We start from the raw sequence: 23,211 nt of genomic DNA, 5'->3' as shown, positions 1-23,211 counted from the left end.
GGGAGGGCAGTTGTGGGTGACCAGGCCTGCAAGGGAGGACAGTTAGGGGCGACCAGGTCGGCAGGGGAGGGCAGTTAGGGGCAATCAGGCCAGCAGTGGAGCAGTTAAGCGTCAATCAGGCTGGCAAGCAGAAGCAGTTAGGGCAATCAGGCAGGCAGGCAGGCGAGGGGTTAGGAGCCAGCAGTCTTGGATTGTGAGAGGGATGTCCGACTGCCCGTTTAGGCCTGATCCCACTGGGCAGTCGGATATCCCTCTAGGGGTCCCAGTTTGGAGAAGGTGCAGGCTGGGCTGAGGGACAACGCCCCCCCCCCCCTGTGCATGAATTTCATGCACCAGGCCTCTAGTTTATTTATAATTGTATTATTTATTAACCTACTTTTGTCTACCCCTGTATATCTGATAGAGGATTGATATCCAAAATATATTAAGAACTCATACATCTAAATAACAAATAATAATAACACAATTTAAAAATGGGCAAAGGACCTCAAGAGACATTTCTTCAAAGAAGATATATGAAATGCCAACAGGTACATCAAAAGATGCTCAACATCACCAGTCATTAGGAAGATTCAAATTAAATGAGATATGAGATATCACCTCATGCCAGTTAGGATGGCCATCATCAAAAGACAAGAGATAACAAATGCTAGTGGGACGTGGAGAAAAGGGAACCCTCATGCATTGCTGGTGGGATTGTAAATTGGTGGAGCCACTATGGAAAACAGTATGGATATGCTAAAATTAAAAATAGATACAGCAATTTCACTTTTGGGAATATATCCTAAGGAAATGAAAGCATTATTTTGAAAAGCTATCTGCACCCCATGTTCATATTAGCATTAATTACAGTAGCCTAGACATGGAAACAATGTAATTATCCACCAATGGATGAATTGATAAAAAAATTATGAATATGAATATTATTCAGGCATAGAAAATGAGGAAATACTACATTTGTGCCAACACGGAGAGACCTTGAAGGCATTATGCTAAGCAAAATAAATCAGAGAAAGACGAATACTGTATTATTTTGATTATATGTAAAAATCTAAAGTTAAAAATAATATTCATAGAAAAAGATCAGACTTATGGTCACCGAGGTGGAAGGCGGTCAAAAGGTACAAACTTCCAGTTATGACATAAATGAGTACTACAGATGACAACATGGTAACTATAGCTAACACTGCTTGCTGTGAACTTATAAGTATAAATCCTATGGGACGTCTGTAATACTTTCAACAATAAAGATAAAATTTTTAAAAAGAGTATAAATCCTAAGAATTCTCTTCATGAGGAGGAAATATTTTTTCTTTTTCCTTTTATTTTTATTGTATCTATATGAGAAGTCGATGTTAGCTGAACCTATTATGATAATCATTGTACAATATATATAAATTAAACCATCATGCTGTATGCCTTAAACTTTTACAGTGATGTATGACAATTATTTCTCAAAACTGGAAAAAAATGAAAATAATATAAAAAACTATATGATATCAATTTTGAAACTTTGGAGATAAAATAAACTGAATTTTTAAAAATTTAAATTTTTCTTTGTAGAAACTGTGTGTCAACAGTGATCTTGTAGAATTTAAAAGTTTGAATAATCCTAAAAACAGGCATAAAGATTAACTGAACAGAGAGCCCAGAAATCAACCCATGCTTCTGTGATCAATTAATATTTGACAAAGAAGGCAAGAGCATACAATGGTGTAAAGATAGTCTATTCAATAAATGGTGCTGGGAAAATTGGACAGATACATGCAAAAAAGTGAAGCTAGACCACCAAGTTATGCCATATACAAGAATAAGCTCAAAATTGATAAAAAAACATAAATGTAAGCTGTGAAACCATAAAAATCCTAGAAGAAGACATAGGCAGTAAAATCTCAGACATCTCTCATAGCAATATTTTTGCCGATACATCTTCTAGGGCAAGGGAAACAAAGAAAAAATAAACAAATGGGACTAAATCAAACTAAAAAGCTTCTGCACAGTGAAAGAAACCATCAATAAAATGAAAAGGGGCCGAAACCGTTTTTGGCTCAGTGGATAGAGCGTCGGCCTGCAGACTGAAGGGTCCCGGGTTCAATTCCGGTCAAGGGCACATACCTTGGTTGTGGGCACATCCCAGTAGAGGGTGTGCAGGATGCAGCTGGTCGATGTTTCTCTCTCATCGATGTTTCTAACTCTCTATCTCTCTCCCTCCCTCTCTGTAAAAAATCAATAAAATATATTTTAAAAAAAATGAAAAGGGAACCCACTGTATGGGAGAAAATATTCATCAATGATACAACTGATAAAGGGCAAAAATTTCCAAACTATATAAATAACTTATACAACTCAACACCAGGAAGACAGACAAGCCAGTTTAAAGGGGGGAAAGGACCTTGAATAGACACTTCTCCAGAGGGGACATAATAGTACAGATAGACAATAGGCAAATGAAAAAAATCCTCAATGTCACTAATCACCAGAGAAATGCCTGCCAGAATGGCTACCATCAATAAATCAACAAATGACAAGTGCTGGCAAGGATGTGGAAAAAATGGAACCCTAGTACACTGCTGATGGGAATGCAGACTGATGCAGCCACTGTGGAAAACAGTATGCAGTTTTTTTTGTTTTTTTTTTGTTTTTGTTTTTATTAAAAATGGAACTGGCCCTAACCGGTTTGGCTCAGTGGATAGAGCGTCAGTCTGCAGACTCTAAGGTCTCAGGTTCGATTCTGGTCAAGGGCATGTACCTTGGTTGCGGGCACATACCCAGTAGGGAGTGTGCAGGAGGCAGCTGATCGATGTTTCTCTCTCATCGATATTTCTAGCTCTCTATCCCTCTCTCTTCCTCTCTGTAAAAAAATCAATAAAATGTATTTTAAAAAATGGAACTGCCTTTTGCCCCAGTGATCCCACTTCTGGGAATATGTCCTAAGGATCCCGGAACACAAAGAACATATTCACCCTTATGTTCATAGCAGTGTTGTTTATAATAGCCAAGATCAGAAAGCAAACAAAGTGCCCATCAGTAGATAAGTGGATAAAAAATAGCTGTGGTACATTTACACAATAGAATACTACATGGCTGTAAAAAGGAAGGCATTCTTATGGTTTGTGACAGTGTGGATGCAGCCGGAGATTATTATACTAAAGGAAATAAGCCAGTCAAAGAAAGACAAATATCATATGATCTCACTTATATTGGAATCTAATGAATAAAATAAACTGATGAACAAAATAGAACCAGAGACATAGATACATGGTACAGACTGACAGATGTCAGAGGTGAGGTGGGTGAGGCCTACAGGATGAAAGAAGGTGAGGAGGATCGCCAAAAAACATATATGCATAGCCCATGGACACAGATAATAATGTGGTGAGGGCCAGAGGGAGGGAAGGATGGGGTCTAGGTGGAAAGGGGTAATGGGGGGAACAGGGGACATCTGTAATAATGTCAACAATAAAAATAAAATATTGAATAATCCTATAGCTAGGAAAATAAAAATAAAAACTGAAATGATGGTTAAAATCTTCCCAACTAAAAAATACAAAGCCCAAATGGATTTAGAGTCATGTCCCATCAAACTTTCAATAACTATCATCCCAATATTATATCTACTTATTCAGACAATAAGAAAAGAAAATATTCTTCAACTTATTCTATAAGGCCAGCATAAACTCTAATACCACAATTAAATAAGATATTATGAGAAAGAAACATTGCAAACCATTTCATAATGAATACAGTTGCAAAAATTTAAAACAAATTTGATTAACAAATCAAATCCAACAGTGTATAAAAGAACATAATACATCATGAGTCAACTGGGTTTATCCTATGTATGCAAGTGTAGTTTAATACTAGAGAAACCATAAACATAATGTATTACATTAACAAATAAAAAGAGAAAAGGCATTTGATAAAATTTAACATACATTAATATAAACCTTTAGTAAATTAAAAATGGGAGAAAAAAATTTACACTAGGAAAGAGTATCTGTGAAAAATGAAGAGCAAACATCATCCTAACTGGGCACTGTTATAATTATTCATTTTTATTTTTATTTATTTTTATTTTTTTAAATACATTTTATTGATTTTTTACAGAGAGGAAGGGAGAGGGAGAGAGAGCCAGAAACATCAATCAGCTGCCTCCTGCACACCCCCCACTGGGGATATACCTGAAACCAAGGTACATGCCCCCGACTGGAACCGAACCTGGGACCCTTCAGTCCTTCAGTCCGTAGGCCGACGCTCTATCCACTGAGCCAAACCAGTCAGGGCATATAATTATTCATTTTTAAAATAAGGAATGATATCAGGATGCTTACTATAATTACTTCTGTTTAATGTGGCATTGAACATCCTAGACAGTGCAATGAAACAATAGAAAGAAATTAAAGGTATATGAGACAAAATAAATAAAAGTTATTACTCTCAGCTGATATGATGGTTACACTGAAAACAAAAAAAATGTACAGGTAAATTTTTAGAAAAAATAGAAGGAGTTGACAAGTTGGTTGGTTATAAGATTAATATATTTTAAAAGTCAGTTGTGTGTTTTTTATATTAGCGAACAACTGGAAAACTTAAAGAGAAGACACCACATAAACCAGAGAATTTTAAGAAATTAGAAATAAAGATATGCAACACACCTAGAAAGAAAGTCACATAACTTAGTTTAAAATATTTTTAAAGACTTAAATAGAGAAATATGCCATATTGATGAACAAAAAAAAATCTCAATATCAAATTAATCTATAGATTCCCAAGTTAATCTATAGATTCACAGCAATTTCAACCAAAATGTAATAGAATTTATTATGGGACTTGATAAATAATTTCAAAATGTAGATGGAAGAGGAAATGGCAATAGTCAAGGCACTTCTAAAGAAGAATATCAAGGACAAGGAACTTGCTTTATCAAATATCAACAGTTATACCAAACCATAATGGATATGGTATGGGTAAAGGATAGACAAATTGCCTAACGGACCAAAACAATAAGCCCAGAATTAGACCCACATGTATATTCCACAATATATAAAAAATCAACTCTAAAAATGTGGTATGTAGTATACAATAGAATATTATTCAGCCTTAAAAAGGATGTAAATTCTGACATATGCAAAAACATGGATGAATCTTAGGGGTGCTCTACTAAGTGAAATAAAGCAGTCACAAAATAACAAATACTGTGTGATTCTACTCTATGTGGTACTTAGAGTCTCCAAATACATAGAGACAGAAAACAGAATGGTGAATGCCAGGGGCTGGGGGAGGATAAAATGGGTAGTTGTTGTTTGATGGGTATAGAGATTCAGTTTAGGAAGATGAACAGAGTTCTGGAGATGGATGGGGATGATTGCACAAAAATGTACTTAATACTAATGAGTTGTACATTTAAAAATAGTTAAGATGGTAAAGTTTATATGTTTATTTTACCACAACTAAAATTTAAAAAACAGCCCTAGATAGAATAAGAATTAAATGTTAACAACAAAACTTTAAAGCTCTTAAAATAGAAGGATACCATTTAAAACTTGGGGTGGAGAAAGCTGTCTTGGAAAAGATGCCTAAGACAATAACGGTTAATGAAAACACTGATAAATTTGTACTAATATTGTTTCTTGTTTGTGAAAGATACTTTAAAGAAAGTGAAAAGACAAGTTATAAACTAGGAGAATATCTATAATAATAAAAGTGTAATAGACTAATAAGACCAAACAACCAAATGACCTTCCGGACATGATTCTGGACATCTTTCCAGATGAAGCCGCAGTGGCGGGGCTGAGGCAGAGGTGGTTAGGGGTGATCAGGCAGGCAGGCGAGTGGTTGGGGGCGATCAGGCAGGCAGGCAAGTGAGCAGTTAGGGATGATCAAGCAGGAAGGCAGAGTGATTAGGGGCAATCAGGTGAGTGGTTAGGGGTGATCAGTCAGGCAGGCAAGCGGTTGGGGGCGATCAGGCAGGCAGGCAGGCAGGCAGGCAGAGGAGTTAGGGGTGATGAGGCAGGCAGGCAAGTGGTTAGGGGTGATGAGGTAGGCAGGCAGAGCGGTGAGGGGAGATCAGGCAGGCAGGCAGAGTGGATAGGGGTGATCAGGCAGGCAGGCAGGTGAGCAGTTAGGAGCCAGTGGTCCCGGATTACGAGAGGGATGTCTGACTGCCGGTTTAGGTGAGATTGGGCTTAAACTGGCAGTCGGACATCCCCCGAGAGGTCCCAGATTGCGAGAGGACGCAGGCTGGGCTGAGGGATCCCCCACCCCCCGTGCACGAATTTTGTGCACCGGGCCTCTAGTATTCACAATAAACAACTGATAAAAGCATAATATTATAATTAAAAAGATCTTCAACTCAATAAGAAAAGTACAGACAAAACAATAAAATAGGCAAATGATGTGCAAACGCATCAAAGAAGATGAAACACATATGGCCCACAAATGCATGAGGAAACAAATTTCCTTTTCGTTATTGATTAAGGAATTGAAATACCATTTTATTGGCAAAGGAGAAAAGTGACCCTACCACCAAGTGCTGGAAAGGATGTGTACTTTCAACTTTTGGTCGAGAATATGTTTGTATATTTTCAGAAAACAACTCCAAGACCATGTGGATTCCTGCAACAGAGAGGAATTGACAGGTCTGCTCCAGCCATGAAGACAGAAGAGAAGCAGTCCAGAGATGGAAGTCGCTGATGTCGCCTTGCCATACTAGCAGTTAGCAGCTGTGCGTCGCTGCAGGTTGCCCAGGACCAAACCAGAGAGGGTCGGACCTGCATTACCACCATTTGTCCACCATCCAGAACTGAAATATCATTGCTGACATGTACACATAAACAACTGTTGGACATAGAAATTGGGACTCAAAAGAACTGTTGGCCCAGAAAGAAAATCACTACAGACTGATTCATTTTCCTCTCAGCATAACCATTATTGCTTGTCTCATTTTCGGTTCTTATAAGTGTATTTCTAGTAGCACATGATCTCACTCATCTAGGGGAAATGATGAACAACATAGACTGATGAACAAGAACAGATCCAGAGATAAGGAGGCATGGATCAGACTGTCGGACCTCAGAGGGAGGGGAGGGGAGGGGAGGGATAAAGGGGAGAGGTCAACCAAAGGACTTGCATGCATGCATATAAGCCTAGCCAGTGGTCATGGACAACAGGGGGGTGGGGGCATACGTGGGGAGGGGTTTGGGATGGGAATGGAGGGATGAGGATAAATATGTGATGCCTTAATCAATAAAGAAATTTAAATAAGAGACTTTGCTAGAGAATGAATTAATAAATCTACACTAATAAAAGAGAAAGATGCAAATTGACCATACCTTCGCAACACCCACCAGCCAATCAGGAGTGAGTATGCAAATTAACCCAGCAAAGATGGAAGGTTAATTTGCATACATTGGCACCAAGTGGCTGGAGCCAGGCTTTCCACATCGCCCCAGCCACTCTGGGCCTCTGGGCAGCGTGAGAAGGCAGAAAGGCGGCTCTGGGTGGAGCAAAGGCAGAAAGGCGGCTCCGGCAGGAGCAAAGGCGGTGCCGGCAGCCAGGGGGAGGAAGTCCCATTCTTGCACGAATCTTCGTGCATCAGGCCTCTAGTCCTATATAATAAAAGGCTAATATGCAAATAGACCGAACGGTGGAATAACTGGAACAACCGAACAACTGGTCGCTATGATGTGCGCTGACTACCAGGAGGCGTATGCAGAACATGGTGGGCGTTGGCCACAGCGGGATGGTGGAGCAGGTGAGTGTGGGTGCCAGACCAAGGTGGGGCACCGGTCGCTGTCATCGGGGTGAGCCTCTGGTGGTTAATGAAAATTCTTTGCTCCTGTGTGCTGCGATCTCGTCTGGCACTTGCACCTGCTGCCGGCACTGGCCCCGCTCGCATCTGCAGCTGGCGCTGGAGCCACCACTCGCACCCGCTGACAGCGCCGGCCCCGCTCACACCCACTGCTGGTGCCAGCCCCAATTGCTCCGTGCTCTCAGCGGGTGTGAGCGGGGCCGGCACCGTCAGCGAATGGGAGCAGCAGCAGGAGGAGTGGGGCTGCCGGCAGACAAGGGACTGGGGGCCATGGCAGGAGGGGCTGGGAGGGGGCACAGAGTTGGGCTGAGACCTGCTCCTGTGCCTATCGCAGCCTCACAGCCCAGAGTTTCTTTCAAGGTGCACGAATTCATGTACTGGGCCCCTAGTTGTGATATATTCACACAGTAGTCAAACAAATTATAGCAACATGGAGTAATATCAATGAATTTTAGCAATGTACTAGTAATAATAACTGATAAATACATTCTAATAGATTTTATATAATATATTTTTATAAAGTTATACCAAATGAACAGAAAATTTAGTTGCTTGCTTGCAGATATGTGTGTTCAAGAATTCATATAAATGCAATAAAACTATATAAGAAGAAAAGCAAGAAAATGATAAACAAGGAATTCAGAATTATAGATATCTTGGATGGAGAGAGGCAGGAAGACAGTGGGTAATCATATCCTATCTAATAAAGAGGGAATATGCTAATTGACCATCACACCATCACAAATATGGCAGCACCCACAGCCAATAAGGAAGGAATATGCTAATTGACTGCCACGCCCTCAAAGATGATGGCGTCCACAGCCACAAAATGGGGGTGCCCAGGGCCACCTGAGGCTCAGGTAACCAGGGCCGGCCGAGGCTTGCGCTCCGGCAGTGGCAGCAGCAGAGGTGTGATGGGGGCGTCGCCTTCCCCTGATCACCGGGTCACCTTCCACCCCTGAGGGCTCCCGGACTGTGAGAGGAGGCAGGCCAGGCTGAGGGATCCCCCTCCAGTGCATGAATTTTCATGCACCGGGCCTCTAGTATTTATATAAATTGTTATGAATGACATAGCTTTTATTTTAAGTGGTGTTTTCATAGGTTCTTACTACATTATCAAAATAATCAACTACCTAATAAGACAAATAAAAGCAAGCCATTAATGGACCAATGATGAAAGTACGTCAGGAACTAAGAATTATGATTAACCAATTCCATGTAACTGAAGTTAAAAAATGGTAACATACAAAAAGTGCAAAGATCACTCAGAGGAAGTCATTATTAACATTTTGATAAATTCTTTCCAGTGTGTTTCTATATATACAATACATATACAAATACCATTCATTACTAATATAACCAGTCCTTTTCACCTTAGTGTTACAGTGGGATGTAAGTCACCAGGGAATATAGTTCAGCCACACTGGATTCTTATGAGATTTTCTCACCTCATGGTGTGTATATCATTGTAGGAGAGGATAATGGGATGGTTCATGTACAGCTCAAGAGTACAGCTAACCCTCCTTCGCATTGTAATATTGTGTGCAATATCCTCCTGGTCCAGGCCTCTTTTTTTCTTTCTCTCTTTTTTAATCCTCACCTGAGGATATTTTTTTTCTTTTTTTAAGAGAGAGCGTGGAAGGGAGGGAGGGAGGAAGAAAGAGAGAAACATTGATGTTCAAGAGACATATTGATTGGCTGCCTCCCCCATGTGCCCTAATTGGGTGGGGATGGAACCTATAACCCAAGTAAGTGCCCTTGACTGGGAATCAAACCCCGGACCCTTTGGTGGGGCTGATACTCTAACCATTGAGCACACTTGCCAGGGCCAGGACTCTCTTTTGAACATGAAAAGCGGGGAGTTGGCACAAGCCTCAAAAACTTATCTGTTGATGCCATGGACACATGACTGGAAATATGAGATAGTGGCCCACCAGCATTTTAAAGCCCCTCAAAATTCTGAGAATTCCCTGTTTTTGGCCCCAAGAATGCTGCTCAGAGCTATATCTATGACCAGCATTATAGATAAAGTGAATCAAAATCACAAGAATCCCATGGAGAAAACAGGAAAGGTAGAGAATGAAGATCAGAATGAACATGGAATAGCAAATAAAAGCATATACTGCTACATAAAAGGCATTGTCAGTGGCAAAGAAACGCAGGAAAGCTCTCAGGCCAAGGCAGTGAGTGCTGCTCGGGATATGCATATGCTATTTACCTATGAAGCTAATTGCCCAGCTCATAGCAATTCCTTGTGAATATTCTACTATTTAAAGGCATTCCAAACCCTTTTTTAAAAAAGTTTGGATTACATTTAAAATAACGTAGACATTCTGAAGAGCAATCTGCAGAATTTAGAGAAATTAATATCTGTATAACTATGGCCCAATAATCCCACTTCTGGGCATATATTTCAGAGAAAGGTGCACACGTGATGAGAACGTTCATCTAAGCATTAGTTGTGGTAAGAGCCAGGGTTGGATGCATCCTAGGTGTACACCTCTAAGGAAATGTGGAGGGGAGGTGTACTCCACAAAATCCTACAGTATTAAAATAGTAAGTAAAGCAAACATATAGAGATGGTTGCTTAAATATAGTGTTGCAAGAAAGCAAGAGACAGAATGAGATCTATAGCATAAAACCACTTATATAAGCGTGTAAATGAACTGAAAGAGAGTTCATCCCTACTGGACATATCTAGACTAGTAGGAGACAAAAGTTTTCATCCTAGCCCACACTGAGTTTCACACAGATAATTAGAGTCTCTTTATTTGCAAAGCGCTAAGTGAGGAGAACAGGGAGCTGCATCCCCTAAAACCCGAACTTACAGATGGCTTACAATTGAATGGTTTTAAGAAGTGAGGGGAAACAGCTGTGAGGAAGCACGCTGATGGGTCAAGTTTTAATTGGAGGACCTTGAAATTTGGCCATTTATAGTAAGAGGTTTCAGCACTGGATCTTCCTAGACAATGGACTCTTTGTTTCTGAAAGGAGAGGGGGAAACTTTGGTTCTCAGTTCAGCTGGAGAACAGGGGACTCATATGCGCAGTGCTGTCTCTGTGAAATAACTCTGAAATCACCCAACTGATTTAAGGGAGCAGGACCAGTTTTAAGCCGGTCAATGTGATTTGTGTGCTGTTTCAATCACAAAATATGTACATTTACAAGACAACAGCAAATATTTCACAACAATATAAATAAAAACAAGGACATACCAAAACTATGAGAATCGGTTCTCTCTGGGTGTGTAACTTAAATTGTTAATGAATTTATAATACTCCATTAAGGAAATATAGATTGTGTGCATGTCCCCCCTCATTCCTAATACCTAGTACCTCTACAGATTCAATGTACGTTGTCACTTCCTTTTTAAAAAAATATTTTTTATTGAGTTCAGAGAGGAAGGAGAGGGAGAGATAGAAACATCAATGATGAGAGAGAATCATTGATCAGCTGCCTCCTGCATGCCCCCTATGGGGGATCAAGCCCACCACCCAGGCATGTGACTAGGAATCGAACTGTGACCTCCTGGTTCATAGGTCAACACTCAACCAGTGAGCCACACTGGCCGGGCTAGAATTGCTCTTTTGTGTTGTTGTTAACCCTCACCCAAGGACATTTGTCCATTGATCTTTAGAGAGAGTGGAAGACAGGGAGAGACAGAGAGAGAAACACTGATGAGAGAGAGACACACAGATTGGTTGCCTCTCACATGTGCCCCAACCAGAGCTGGGGATTGAGCCTGCAACTGAGGTACGTGCCCTTGACAAGAATCAAACCCAGGACCGTTCAGTCCGTGGGCTGATGTTCTATCCACTGAGATAAACCGGCTAGGGAGCTGCTTCTGGTATAGCTTGCCTTTCCAGATAGTGTGTGTGTGTGTGTGTGTGTGTGTGTGTGTGTGTATTTTGGCTCCCTTTTCTCTTCCCACAAATGGTAGCACACTAAATAAACTTTTATTCCTTGTCTTATTTCGTTACTTAAAATATATCATGGAGATAATTCTTTATTGCTTCATGTGATGTACCTAATTGTTATTTTTTAATTGTAGTAAAATACATCCTATCTAACAAATATGGAATATGCAAATTGACCATCACTCCACAAGAAAAGATGGCGGTGCCCACAGCCAATAAGGAGGGAATATGCAAATTGATGTGATAAAGATGGTGGCCGCCAGGCCGGGATGCTTGCATCATCACCATGGCAATGACGCAGGCATTCACTCCCCCACCCCACCCCCACCCCCAGCCGCTCCAGGCCTCTGGGCAGCGCATGTGTGCAGAAGCTGAGCAGCCGGGGCAGGGCGGGATGCCTGCTATGAGGGGGGTTTGGGGGGGCGGAGGGAGTTACAAGAGGGCGGCAGGGCCAAAGCATAGGCAAAAGGCGGCTCTGGCTGGAGTGAAGGTGGAAGGTGGCGGCCAGAGTGAAGGCCCGGGTCCCGGGTGCCGGAGGGAAGCCAGTGCTGGCAGCCAGGGGAAGGAAGGCCTATTCTTGCACGAATCTTCATGCCTCGGGCCTCTAGTATAAAATAAAATTTATCATCTTAACCATTTTTAAGTGTGCAGTTCAGTGGTGTTAAGTTTATTCACATTGTTGTATAACCAAACTCCAGAACATTTCATCTTACAAAACTGAAATTCTATACCCATTAATCAATAAATTTCTGTTTCTTTCTCTTCCCAACTCCTGGCAACCATCATTCTACTTCCTGTCTCTATGAATTTGACTTCCTTACATGAGTGAAATCATATAGTACTTGTATTTCTGTGACTGGCTTATTTCACATAGCATAACGTCCTCAAGGCTCATTCAGATGATATTATGTGTCAGAATTTCTCCTTTTTTATAGCTGAATAATAATAGTTCATTGTGAGTTTATACAGGTTTTCCCCAATATCCGAAAGTAGAGTGTTTCTATTAAACCCTTTGTGATCCAAAATGGCATAAAGTGAAAAATCAATTACCATTAACTTACATGGAAAAAATTTGGGGGCGTACCGAGGCCCCCCAAATAACCTGCCAAATCATACCAAATACACTTAATTACACTAAGTTTTGCACTAAGCATAACACCCTGATGAGCTCCCTTTGGCTTTTCTGATATTTTACAACCCATCTTGCTAATGGATCAACAAAATAAATGGAGATAAAACACAGATGCTCACCGACACAGTTCAAAACTCTGGGGCTGGATGCCAAGATTTGGAATGTAGTTCCATGGGAAAGGCCTTGGCAGGGCCATCCTCGCTGCTTGGGGTGCTGCTGCCTCTATTAAACTTGTTACCAAACAAATGCTGAACACTATTTTCACTTTCCACTTTATTTCATAAAAGCAAAATTCGTTTTAAGATTTCTTTCAGTTAGAGAAAACAGGCACTAATGTAGGTCTTCATGAAAGCAAAGTGGCCTAAGATGAACTTTTAATAAGCGAGGGATCCCTGTACCACATTTTGTTTATCCATTCATCCTTTAATGGATATTTGGATTGTTTCCATTTTTGGCTATTGTGAATAATGATAGTATGAACATGTGTGTGCAAATATTTCTTCAAGTTCCTGCTTTCAATTCTTTTGGAATCTCAGAAATGAGACTGCTAGATATATATATACACACACATACACACACTAGTGGCCCAGTGCACAGAATTTGTGCACATTAAAAGGGGAGGAAATATTTTAATATTGCTATTTGCCCTTTCTCTATAATAGAAATGTCAGAGATGAAAGAAAATTAGTAAAATGTATATGAAAATCTTCTTCCTGTCAGAGTCTGGGGCATGCTGTGGGACCCAAAGTCAAGTCCCCGCCCACCAGGGGCTCCTCAAAATCATGCAAGACCCAGACCCAGCCAGCTCCACCCCCGTTGGACAAGATCCAGACCCGGCCGGCCCCACCCTTGTCAAGCCCCGCCAGGCGGAGGGTGCAGCCTTAGGTCCCCCAGTGCACCCTCAGATCCCCCGGCCCAGCACCAGGGCAGGCAGTGCAGCCTGAGGTCTCCTGTCAAGCCCCACCAGGTGGGGGGTGCAACCTCAGGACCCCGGTCCTGCACCAGGAGGGGGAAGCAGCTTCAGGTCCCCTGATGCCAGGGTGGGGGGCATGGCCTGAGGTTCCCCTGGTCCAAAGCGGGGGGAGCAGCCTGAGGTCCGCCAGCTCATCAAACACCCCCGGGCAGGGGCACGGCCTCAGGTCCCCTAGCCTGGTGCTGGGGCATGGGGCATGGCCTGAGGTCCCCCGGCCTGGTGCCAGGGCAGGGGGCATGGCCTGAGGTCCCCTGTCAAGCCCCACTGGGTGGGGGGCACAGCCTCAGGTCCCCTGCCTGGCCCAGCACCACGCAGCCTCAGGTCCCTGCTGATTGCTTGTTAAGGCTCGCTGTGGGTGCAGCCATCTTGTGTTATGGTGTGATGGTCAATTTGCATATTCCCTCTTTATTAGATAGGATAAATATACTTTTAACCCTGGGCACTGCCATCTTTTGTGATGGTGTGATGGTCAATTTGCATATTCCCGCTTTATTAGATAGGATAAATATACTTTTTTTTTTTCTGAGAGGAATGGAGAGTTAGAAACAATGATGAGAGAGAATCATTAATTGGCTGCCTCCTGCTTACCCCCCACTGGGGATCAAGCCTGAAACCTGGGCATATGCCCAACTGAGGAATCGAACTGTGATCTCCTGGTTCATAGGTCAAAGCTCAATCCCTGCGTCATGCCAGCTGGGCTGTGGTTGCACCATTTTACATTTGCATCAACAGTGCATAAGGGTTCCAATTTCTCCACGTCTCTGCCAGCACTTGTTGATAGTAGCCATTCTAATGGGCATGAAGTAGTATTTTAGTGAGATTTTGATTTGCAGTATCCTAATATGCTTCAGGATGAAATTCCTTTTTATTTTATTTTTTTAAAATCGTTTTCTTTTAATATTTATTGTTGAAAGTATTACATAGGTCCTCCTTTTTCCCCCCATTAACCTCTTCCAGCCCACTCCCATCCCCCCTCCCTCCAGGCCCTCACCACTCCATTACTGAGTTATGTGAGCATCTTTTCATATGGCCCGTTGATTTTATTTATTTATTGTTTTGAAAAATTTTTAGTTTTTATTTCATAATCATAAACTGAACTCTGCAATCCAGTTAGACTTGGAAGGGGTAAGGAAAATATGGAACCCAATGAAGTGCAGCGAGAGCACAGAGGTTACAGAACATTCCAAGCAGATGGGGGTAAAGGGGTGCTCTTCTGAAGGACGGAAGGAATGGTCTGGTAGTTAAGCTAGAACACAAGTCAAATTGATTGGAGTTGTCCACAGTCCGCAATGATGATCTTCTTGTTGGTCTTGCCATTCTTGGACCACATCACTCTATGGCTGCCACAATATCCATGCCTTCTTTCAGCTGACCAAAGACCAGACCCTTGCTATCCAATTACTCAGTGTTGGCAGTCCAGAGAAAAACTGAGAAACATTTGTTGTTGGCCCAGCATTTGCCATGGACAAGATGCCAGGACCCATATGCCAGGATGAAATTCCTTTTTATTTAAAAAAAAAATTTCTTTTAATCTTTATTGTTGAAAGTATTACATAGGTCCCCTTTTCCCCACATTAACCTCTTCCAGCCTGCTCCCGTCCTTCCCCCCTCCCCTGCCCCCCAGGCCCTCACCACTCCATTGTCTGTGCCCATGGGTTATGCAAATATGCATACAAGTTCATTGGTTGATCTCTTCCCACCCACCCGCCCTGCCTTCCCTCTGAGGTTCAACAGTCTGTTCTATGATTCTGGGTCTATTTTTCATCATCAACTTATTTGGTTCATTAGATTCCACATATGAGTGTGATCATGTGATATTTATCTTTCTCTGGCTGGCTTATTTCACTCAGCATAATACGCTCCAGGTCCATCCATGCTGTTGCAAATGGTAAGAGTTCATTCCTTTTTATTGCTGGATAGTATTCCATTGTATAAAACTCCCATAGTTTCTTATCCACTCATCTGCTGATGGGCATTTAGGCTGTTTCCAAGTCTTAGGTATTGTAAATTGCACTGCTATGAACATAGGGATGCATATATTCTTTCTGATGGGTGTTTCAGGTTTCTTAGGATATATTCCTAGAAGTGGGATGACTGGGTCAAATGGGAGTTCCATTTTTAATTTCTTGAGGAAACTCCAGTGGCTGCACCAGTCTGCATTCCCACCAGCAGTGTACTAGGGTTCCCTTTTCTGCACAACCTTGCCAACACTTGTTGTTGGTTGATGATAGCCATTCTGACAGGTGTGAGGTGATATCTTATGTCGTTTTGATTTACATCTCTCAGATGATTAGTGAGGATGAAATTCTTATCATCAAATTTCTCTCCATAGAAGGACTTGCTGACTGTACCATTATGGCATGTGAGGTCACTGACCTGGCACATAAATCCCGAATAATTCTGTGAAATCAGGAATCTTTGTAACCAGATCCTTCCCCCCAGTGCTCAGAGCACAAGAGTGTTCTGATGTCTTTGGAACTTTGTCTGCAAACAGCATGAAGGAGATGCAGCCCAAGGGCTCACCTTCAATGGTGATGTCAAAGAACACAGTAGGAGAGAGGAACCAAGATGGCGGCATAGTTAAACAACTAATCTGCTGCCTCACACAACAATTTCAAAAATACAACTAAAAGACAAAAACGTCTACCACCCAGAACCACGGGAAAGCTGGCTGAGTGGAAGATTTACAACTAAGAAGAGAAAGAAGCACAATCGCTGAAAAGCTGAGGTACAGAGGCACGTGAATCGGGCCGGCGGCGGGCGGCTGGGTGCGCGGCTTTTCTTCAACCCGCAGGGAGACAAGCTCCCGATCACTCTGAAATCCAGTTTCTGGGGACACTCGGGGGACCCAGGCACCTACGGGGAGAAGCTGGACTCTCGGCCATCAGGTCGGAAAGTGAGAGTGACTTTTTTGCAGTGGTGCGCCCAGCAATCATTGTTTACTGCACTGGAGCGCGGGGCGCAGGGACTTGGAAACGTGGAAAGGCAGAGACAGCTGACGGCAGCCATCGCCGTTGGCCACGCCCCAGCCTAGTGACGCCCTGAGACCCCGCCCAGCCCTGAGGCCCCGCCCCGCACATTCTACAAACCCGCCCCAGCTCCACACAGCGGCTTTTGCATATAAATGGCCTGTTCTGGAGCAGCTTAACCAACTGCAGCTCCAGTCAGACTGCTCCAAAACCGCCCAAGCAAAGGAGGAGAAAACTAGCCCTTGCTGTAGCTCCTGCTGGGGGACACACAGTACACAAGGGTACACCAAGAGTGTCCACCTCAAGTAACTGGGAGGCTGACCCGTTGAACCAATAGGACACCTAGTACACAAAACTACCCTACCAACTTAGGGAAGCAGAGAATATGAGAAGGCAAGGAAACAGATCACAAACCAAAGAAATGGTGGAGAACAAGCGACTGGACATAGAGTTCAAAACCACGGTTATAAGGTTTTTCAAGAATTTCATGGAAAAGGCCGATAAATTCAATGAGGACCAACTAGAAATTAAACATACACTGACTGAGATAAAAAATATTATACAGAGACCCAAAAGCAGACTAGAGGATCGCAAGAATCAACTCAAAGATTTGGAATACAAAGAGGCCAAGGACACTCTTCCAGAGAAGCATGAAGAGAAGAGAATTCAGAAAGTTGAAGATAGTGTAAGAAGCCTCTGGGACAACTTCAAGCGAACCAACATCAGAATTATCGGGAGTACCAGAAGAAGAGAGAGAGCAAGATGCTGAAACCCTATTTGAAGAAATAATGAACGAAAACTTCCCCCACCTGATGAAAGAAATAGACTTACAAGTCCAGGAAGCACACAGAACCCCAAACAAGAGGAATCCAAAGAGGACCACACCAAGACACATCATAATTAAAATGCCAAGAGCAAAAGACAAAGAGAGAATCTTACAAGCAGCAAGAGAAAAACAGTTAGTTACCTACAAGGGAGCTCCCATACGATTATCAGCTAATTTCTCAACAGAAACCATGCAGGCCAGACGGGAGTGGCAAGAAATATTCAAAGTGATGAATAGCAGGAACCTACAACCAAGACTACTCTACCCAGCAAAGCTATCATTCAGAATTGAAGGGCAGATAAAGAGCTTCACAGACAAGAAAAAGCTAAAGGAGTTCATCACCACCAAACCAGCATTATATGAAATGCTGAAAGGTATTCTTTAAAAAGAGGAAAAAGAAGAAGAAAGATAAAAATTATGAACAACAAATACATACCTATCAACAAGTGAATCTAAAAGTCAAGTGAATTAAAAATCTGAGGAACAGAATAAACTGGTGAACTTAATAGAATCAGGCATAGAATGGGAGTGGATTGATAATTCTCATGGGGAAAGGGGTGTCTGTGTGGTGAGTATGGGAAGAGACTGGACAAAAATCATACACCTATGGATAAGGACAGCGGGGGGGGGGGGGAGGTAAGGGAAGAGGGGGGGGGTAGGAACTGGGTGGTGGGGAGATATGTGGGGAAAAAGGAGAAACAATTGTAATCTGAACAATAAAGATTCATTAAAAAAAAAAAAAGAACACAGTAGGATTCATCATGGCTGGTCATGGGTGGCTCTGGGGCATTCACGTCTGCAAAGCAGCCTATTTTTATTTTTTAATAGCTACATAGCATTATATGTTGGAACCATAATTTATTCATGTCCTGGTTAAATAAACTTTCTCAGTTGCTCTTCAAAACAAAATTACAGAGATTCTCCTTGTATATTCTTGTTTCCATTTTTAAAACATTTTCATTTTGAAATTTCAAATATACACTAAAGTAGACAAACGAATATAAAGAACTCCATATACCTATAAGCCAGCTTCACCAGTTATGAACTTATGGCCAATTTTGTTTCACTGATACTCCTAACCACATCCCCCACTCCCACCCCCACATTTTAAAGAAAATTCCAGTCATTATGTCATTCACTTTATAAATTGTTCCCTAGATATCTTTAAAACCTGTGCATACTGTTTGTGTACACATAAGAATACATCTGTAAGATAAATTCCAGAATGTGGATTTCCTGATCAAAGTGGAGTTGAATTTCACATTATGATGTTGCCCACTTGTCCTCTACAAAAATTGTGTGGATTTATTCTTCTATCAACAGTAAATCAAAGCACCTGTTTCCCTGTATCCTCATCAAAACAGTATATTGTCCAATTGTTAATCTTTGCCCATATATTAAAACATGGTATTTAAAATTTTTTATTTTTATGTTTTTGTTAATCCTCACTCAAGGATATTTTTCCATTGATTTTTAGAGAGAATGGAAGAGAGAGGGAAAGACATAGAGAAATATCTATGTGAGAGAAACACATCGATTTGTTGTGTCTGGCACAAGGCGGGGCTGGGAGGAGCCTGAAACTGAAGTACCTGCCCTTGGCTGGAATCACACCCCGGACCCTTTGGTCTGCAGGCCAAGGCTCTGTCCACTGGGCCAAACCGGCAAGGGTTTAAATTTTTATTTAATATTGGATACTTTCTTGTGCCTTTAAAAATCATTCGTATTTCTGTGGAAACCTGTGTATATACCTTTTCTATTTTTTTGAATTGGTGAACTTTTTCTTACTGATTCTTTCGTCATAAAGAAATTAGCCTTTTTTTGGTCATCACATTTGTCAATATCAAATTTTATGACTTCTGGGATTTATATCTTGTTTGGACAGTTTCTCTTCCCTCCAACCTTAATTATTTTCTCCCAAGTTTTCTTCTAGTATTTTTACATGTTCTATTTTTTACATGTAAATTTTTGCTCTACTTAGAATTTATCTTGATTTAAGGATGTCAAAGGCATCCAGTGTTTCTCATCACATATCTAGACTAGTAGGAGACAAAAGTTTTCATTCTGTAATTAGAAATTAAGTATAGATTCAAAATCACAATCAGATATCCTAGCCCAGCCTGAGTGGCTCAGTTGGTTGAGCAAGGTCTTGTGCACCGAAAGTTGCCGTTGGATTCCCGGTCTGGGAACAAACCTTGGCTGCCAGTTCCCAGGCCCGGCACTTAGGAAGGCAACCAATTGATGTTTCTATCTCACATCGTGTTTTTCTCTCCCTTCCCCTTCCTCTCTCTAAGCATGTCCTCGGATGAGGATTAAAGAAAAAAAAAATCAGATATCCTGGAAGGGATGATTTTTTATGCCCAGGGTAAATTAGATGCTCTGCAGATTTCAAGTTTTGGTAGAGTGAATGGGCAGAAGGGCCTGAGGACAAGGGGGAAGGAAACAGGCAGCGGTAAGACTGGAGTGTCTCAAGAAAGGTTAGATGTCCTAATTCTCAAATTCGTAAGCGCAGTGAAAACCCCAGTGAGCACCCCAGAACGCGCCAGGTTTCGTGCACAGACGGGGTTCAGTGCTGGCCACCTTCCGGTGGAGTCTGCTCAGGGCCCCTCACCGGGACGGGGGGACTCCGCAGACCCCAACACCGTGGCCCAGTTGCTCCCTCCCTGAGCCACGCGGTCCGTGAGCAAAGCTGAGTCAGAGCGTCTCGGGAATAAGAACCGCCGGCGCCTTCCGCTCCCGGCGAGCGAAGCTGTCACCCAAGACGGGAGGCAGAGCCCAGTCCTGCGACCTCTCCGCCTCAAGCCCGGGCCTTCCGGGTGGGTGAGCGGTCCTCAGCCCGGCGCGCGTGTGGGGCGGGGCTCTGCTGGCGGGGCGGGGCTCTGCTGGCGGGGCGGGGCGGGGCTCTGCTGGGCCCTGCTGGGGGGCGGGGCCCTGCTGGCGGGGCGGGGCTCTGCTGGCGGGGCGGGGCCCTGCTGGCGGGCGGGGCTCTGCTGGCGGGGGGGGGGGGGCTCTGCTGGGGGGGGGGGCCCTGCTGGCGGGGGGGGGCGGGGCTCTGCTGGGGGGCGGGGCTCTGCTGGGCCCTGCTGGGGGGCGGGGCCCTGCTGGGGGGCGGGGCCCTGCTGGCGGGGCGGGGCTCTGCTGGCGGGGCGGGGCTCTGCGTCTCCGCCCGCCACGCCCCCACTTCCCCGTCCCCTGCGCCGCGCGCCCCCGCGTGGCCAGCCCCGCCCTTAGCGGGCCCGGGATGGAGGCGGAGGCGGAGGCGGAGGCGGAGGACGAGGCGGTGGCCTCCCCGCCCCTGGTCCGCCTCTCCTTCCTGTCGGTGGCCCGCCCGTCGGCCCACTCCCGGCTGCGGCGGAGAGAGGAAGGCGCGGTTGGGGCGCGGAGGCCGAGGTGCGGAGGAGCGGCGGCCCGCGCGGAGAGATGCTGGGCGTGGCGGCAGGAATGACCAACAGGTAAAGTTCGGGCCCCTTCCCGGCCGCGCTCTGAGCCCCGCCACGTAGGCTGCGAGCGGCCGCCGGCCCTGCTCCCGCGCCCCTTCCGGCCGGCGAGCCCCTCGCGGACCGCCCTGGGCCCGGCGGCCCTCCGACCCGCTTCCGCCTGCCCGGCCCTGCCGCGGGGACGGGCTGGGGCTCCTCAGAGGGCCGTGTCCGGTGTGTCAGCGCTCCGAGGGCCAGTCTTGCCCAGTCTGGGCAGAGTACTCCGGCTAATGTTCGTAGTGAATAATGTATGTGCTAGCAATAGGAATGTGATACAGGCCAGCGGCCTTAGCACCCATTTTAGAAATAGAAAGTACCTTATGGTAGTTATGCCATAGGTATTTACTATATTAGAAATGAAAACTGACATTTAAAAATATTTTGCATAGTAGGAAACAACTGGATTTTCCTCTCTCTTTTGCCTTCAGTTTATTGCCATATATTTTGATTGAATTACATGAAGAAAATCTGGTCTCACACAGATAAGTGGTTGGAAAGGGGAGGAGTGTTTTAATAGGTTTTTAAGTAATTGTGGGTATTCTTTGTTTCTACACCCAAAAGAGGTTACTGCTAGTTTCTTAAAGATTGGTTTGGATGTGAAATCTGAAGCCTTACAAATGAACTTTTCACATGTGGCACATTAACATTCATTGTTCTATCCTGCAGCTTAAATGGGCTTGTTCCCACTGTAACATCTTATGTTTATCATTTGGAAAATACTGATTCTCCCAGTTAAGGCAGATCTTCCAAACTGCTGACACGTTTCATTATACAATATCACTAAGTCATTTTTAACGTCACCGCTGATTTCCCCTCAGTATTGAGAAGCAGTCAGGCTCAAGGTGGTGGATACAACTTTTCCAACATTCTAATTTTCAGTTGAAATCTCGGTTTTTATTATTGGTAGACAACTATTACCAATTGTTTTCCTCCAAGTGACAGGTTCATTTTGTTCAGTTTCAAGAAACGTCTACAAACCATGGTTTGTCTTGTTATTGTTTCCAGTTATTGTTATCATGAAATGTATCATGAAAAAAGCATTTAATGTATGTTCTTTTAACATATGTGCTTTTCCTCGAGACAGCTGGCTTACCTTGGTATGCAGCAGAAGTGCTTCATGCATACCTCTTTTTAAAAAACTTTTTTTTTTAAATATATTTTATTGATTTTTTTTTTACAGAGAGGAAGGGAGAGAGATAGAGAGCTAGAAACATCGATGAGAGAGAAACATCGATCAGCTGCCTCCTGCACACCTCCTAATGGGGATGTGCCCGCAACCAAGGTACATGCCCTTGACCGGAATCGAACCCGGGACCTTTCAGTCCGCAGGCCGACGCTCTATCCACTGAGCCAAACCGGTTTCGGCTAAAAAACTTTTTAAAAAATTGATTTCAGAGAGAAGAAGAGAGAGGGAGAAAAAAAAATCCATGTGAGAAAGAAACATCGATCAGTTGCCCCCAACTGGAGATCAAACTGCAACCTGAGCATGTGCCCTGACTGGGAATTGAACCCACCACCTTTTGGTGCTCCAACCAACTGAGCCACAATGGCCAGCATATGCATACCTTTCTTTTCTTCAGAAGTGACAGAAATGAAGGTCAAGAGTCAAGATTTAATAACATTCATAATTTGTACTGCTTCATCAAGGATATTTTTTGTTTATTAAAGTGTATTAAATATTAAGTTGATACAATATTTTAAATATTTGTAAAAAATAAAGACTAATTATACAGTGGATATACAGTATTAGTAAAGAGTATAACATTTGGGCTGTTTACAATTTGGGGCTATCTATACTATTATCTATACTATTAATAGAGGAATATGCAAATTGTCTGGGACATCATCACGCAATGACCAATCAGGACGGGGCGCGGCTGTGGTGGAGAGCTCTCAGCACACCTGCACTGGGGTCTGAAGGGCATGGAGAGGAAGGGAGAGCAGATAGGCAGTTAGGGGGATCAGGTCAGGAGGGGAGAGCAGATAGGCAGTTAGGAGGATCACGACAGGAGGGGAGGGCAGTTAGGGGGATCAGGCTGGCAGCGGGGAGCAGTTAGGCAGTTAGGGCAATCAGGCCAGGAGGGGAGAGCAGTTAAGGGGATCAGGTCAGT

The 23,211-nt window shown here is 43.4% G+C and overlaps 1 protein-coding gene across 1 annotated transcript in view; it reads left to right on the top strand.

The window, feature by feature from the left end:
* Positions 1-20,856: 20,856 nt before the first annotated feature.
* Positions 20,857-23,211, top strand: part of LIMS1 (LIM zinc finger domain containing 1) — a 185,841-nt gene continuing 183,486 nt past the window's right edge. The window contains exon 1 of the mRNA XM_008154110.3: positions 20,857-21,076. Coding sequence (XP_008152332.1) covers positions 21,045-21,076 — 32 coding nt within the window. The 5' untranslated portion in view covers positions 20,857-21,044. The remainder of the gene's footprint in view (positions 21,077-23,211) is intronic.

This window comes from Eptesicus fuscus, chromosome 9, assembly GCF_027574615.1.
Source record: "Eptesicus fuscus isolate TK198812 chromosome 9, DD_ASM_mEF_20220401, whole genome shotgun sequence".
In the NCBI taxonomy this organism is placed as follows: Eukaryota; Metazoa; Chordata; class Mammalia; order Chiroptera; family Vespertilionidae; genus Eptesicus; species Eptesicus fuscus.
This window is presented reverse-complemented; position numbering and strand designations above follow the sequence as displayed.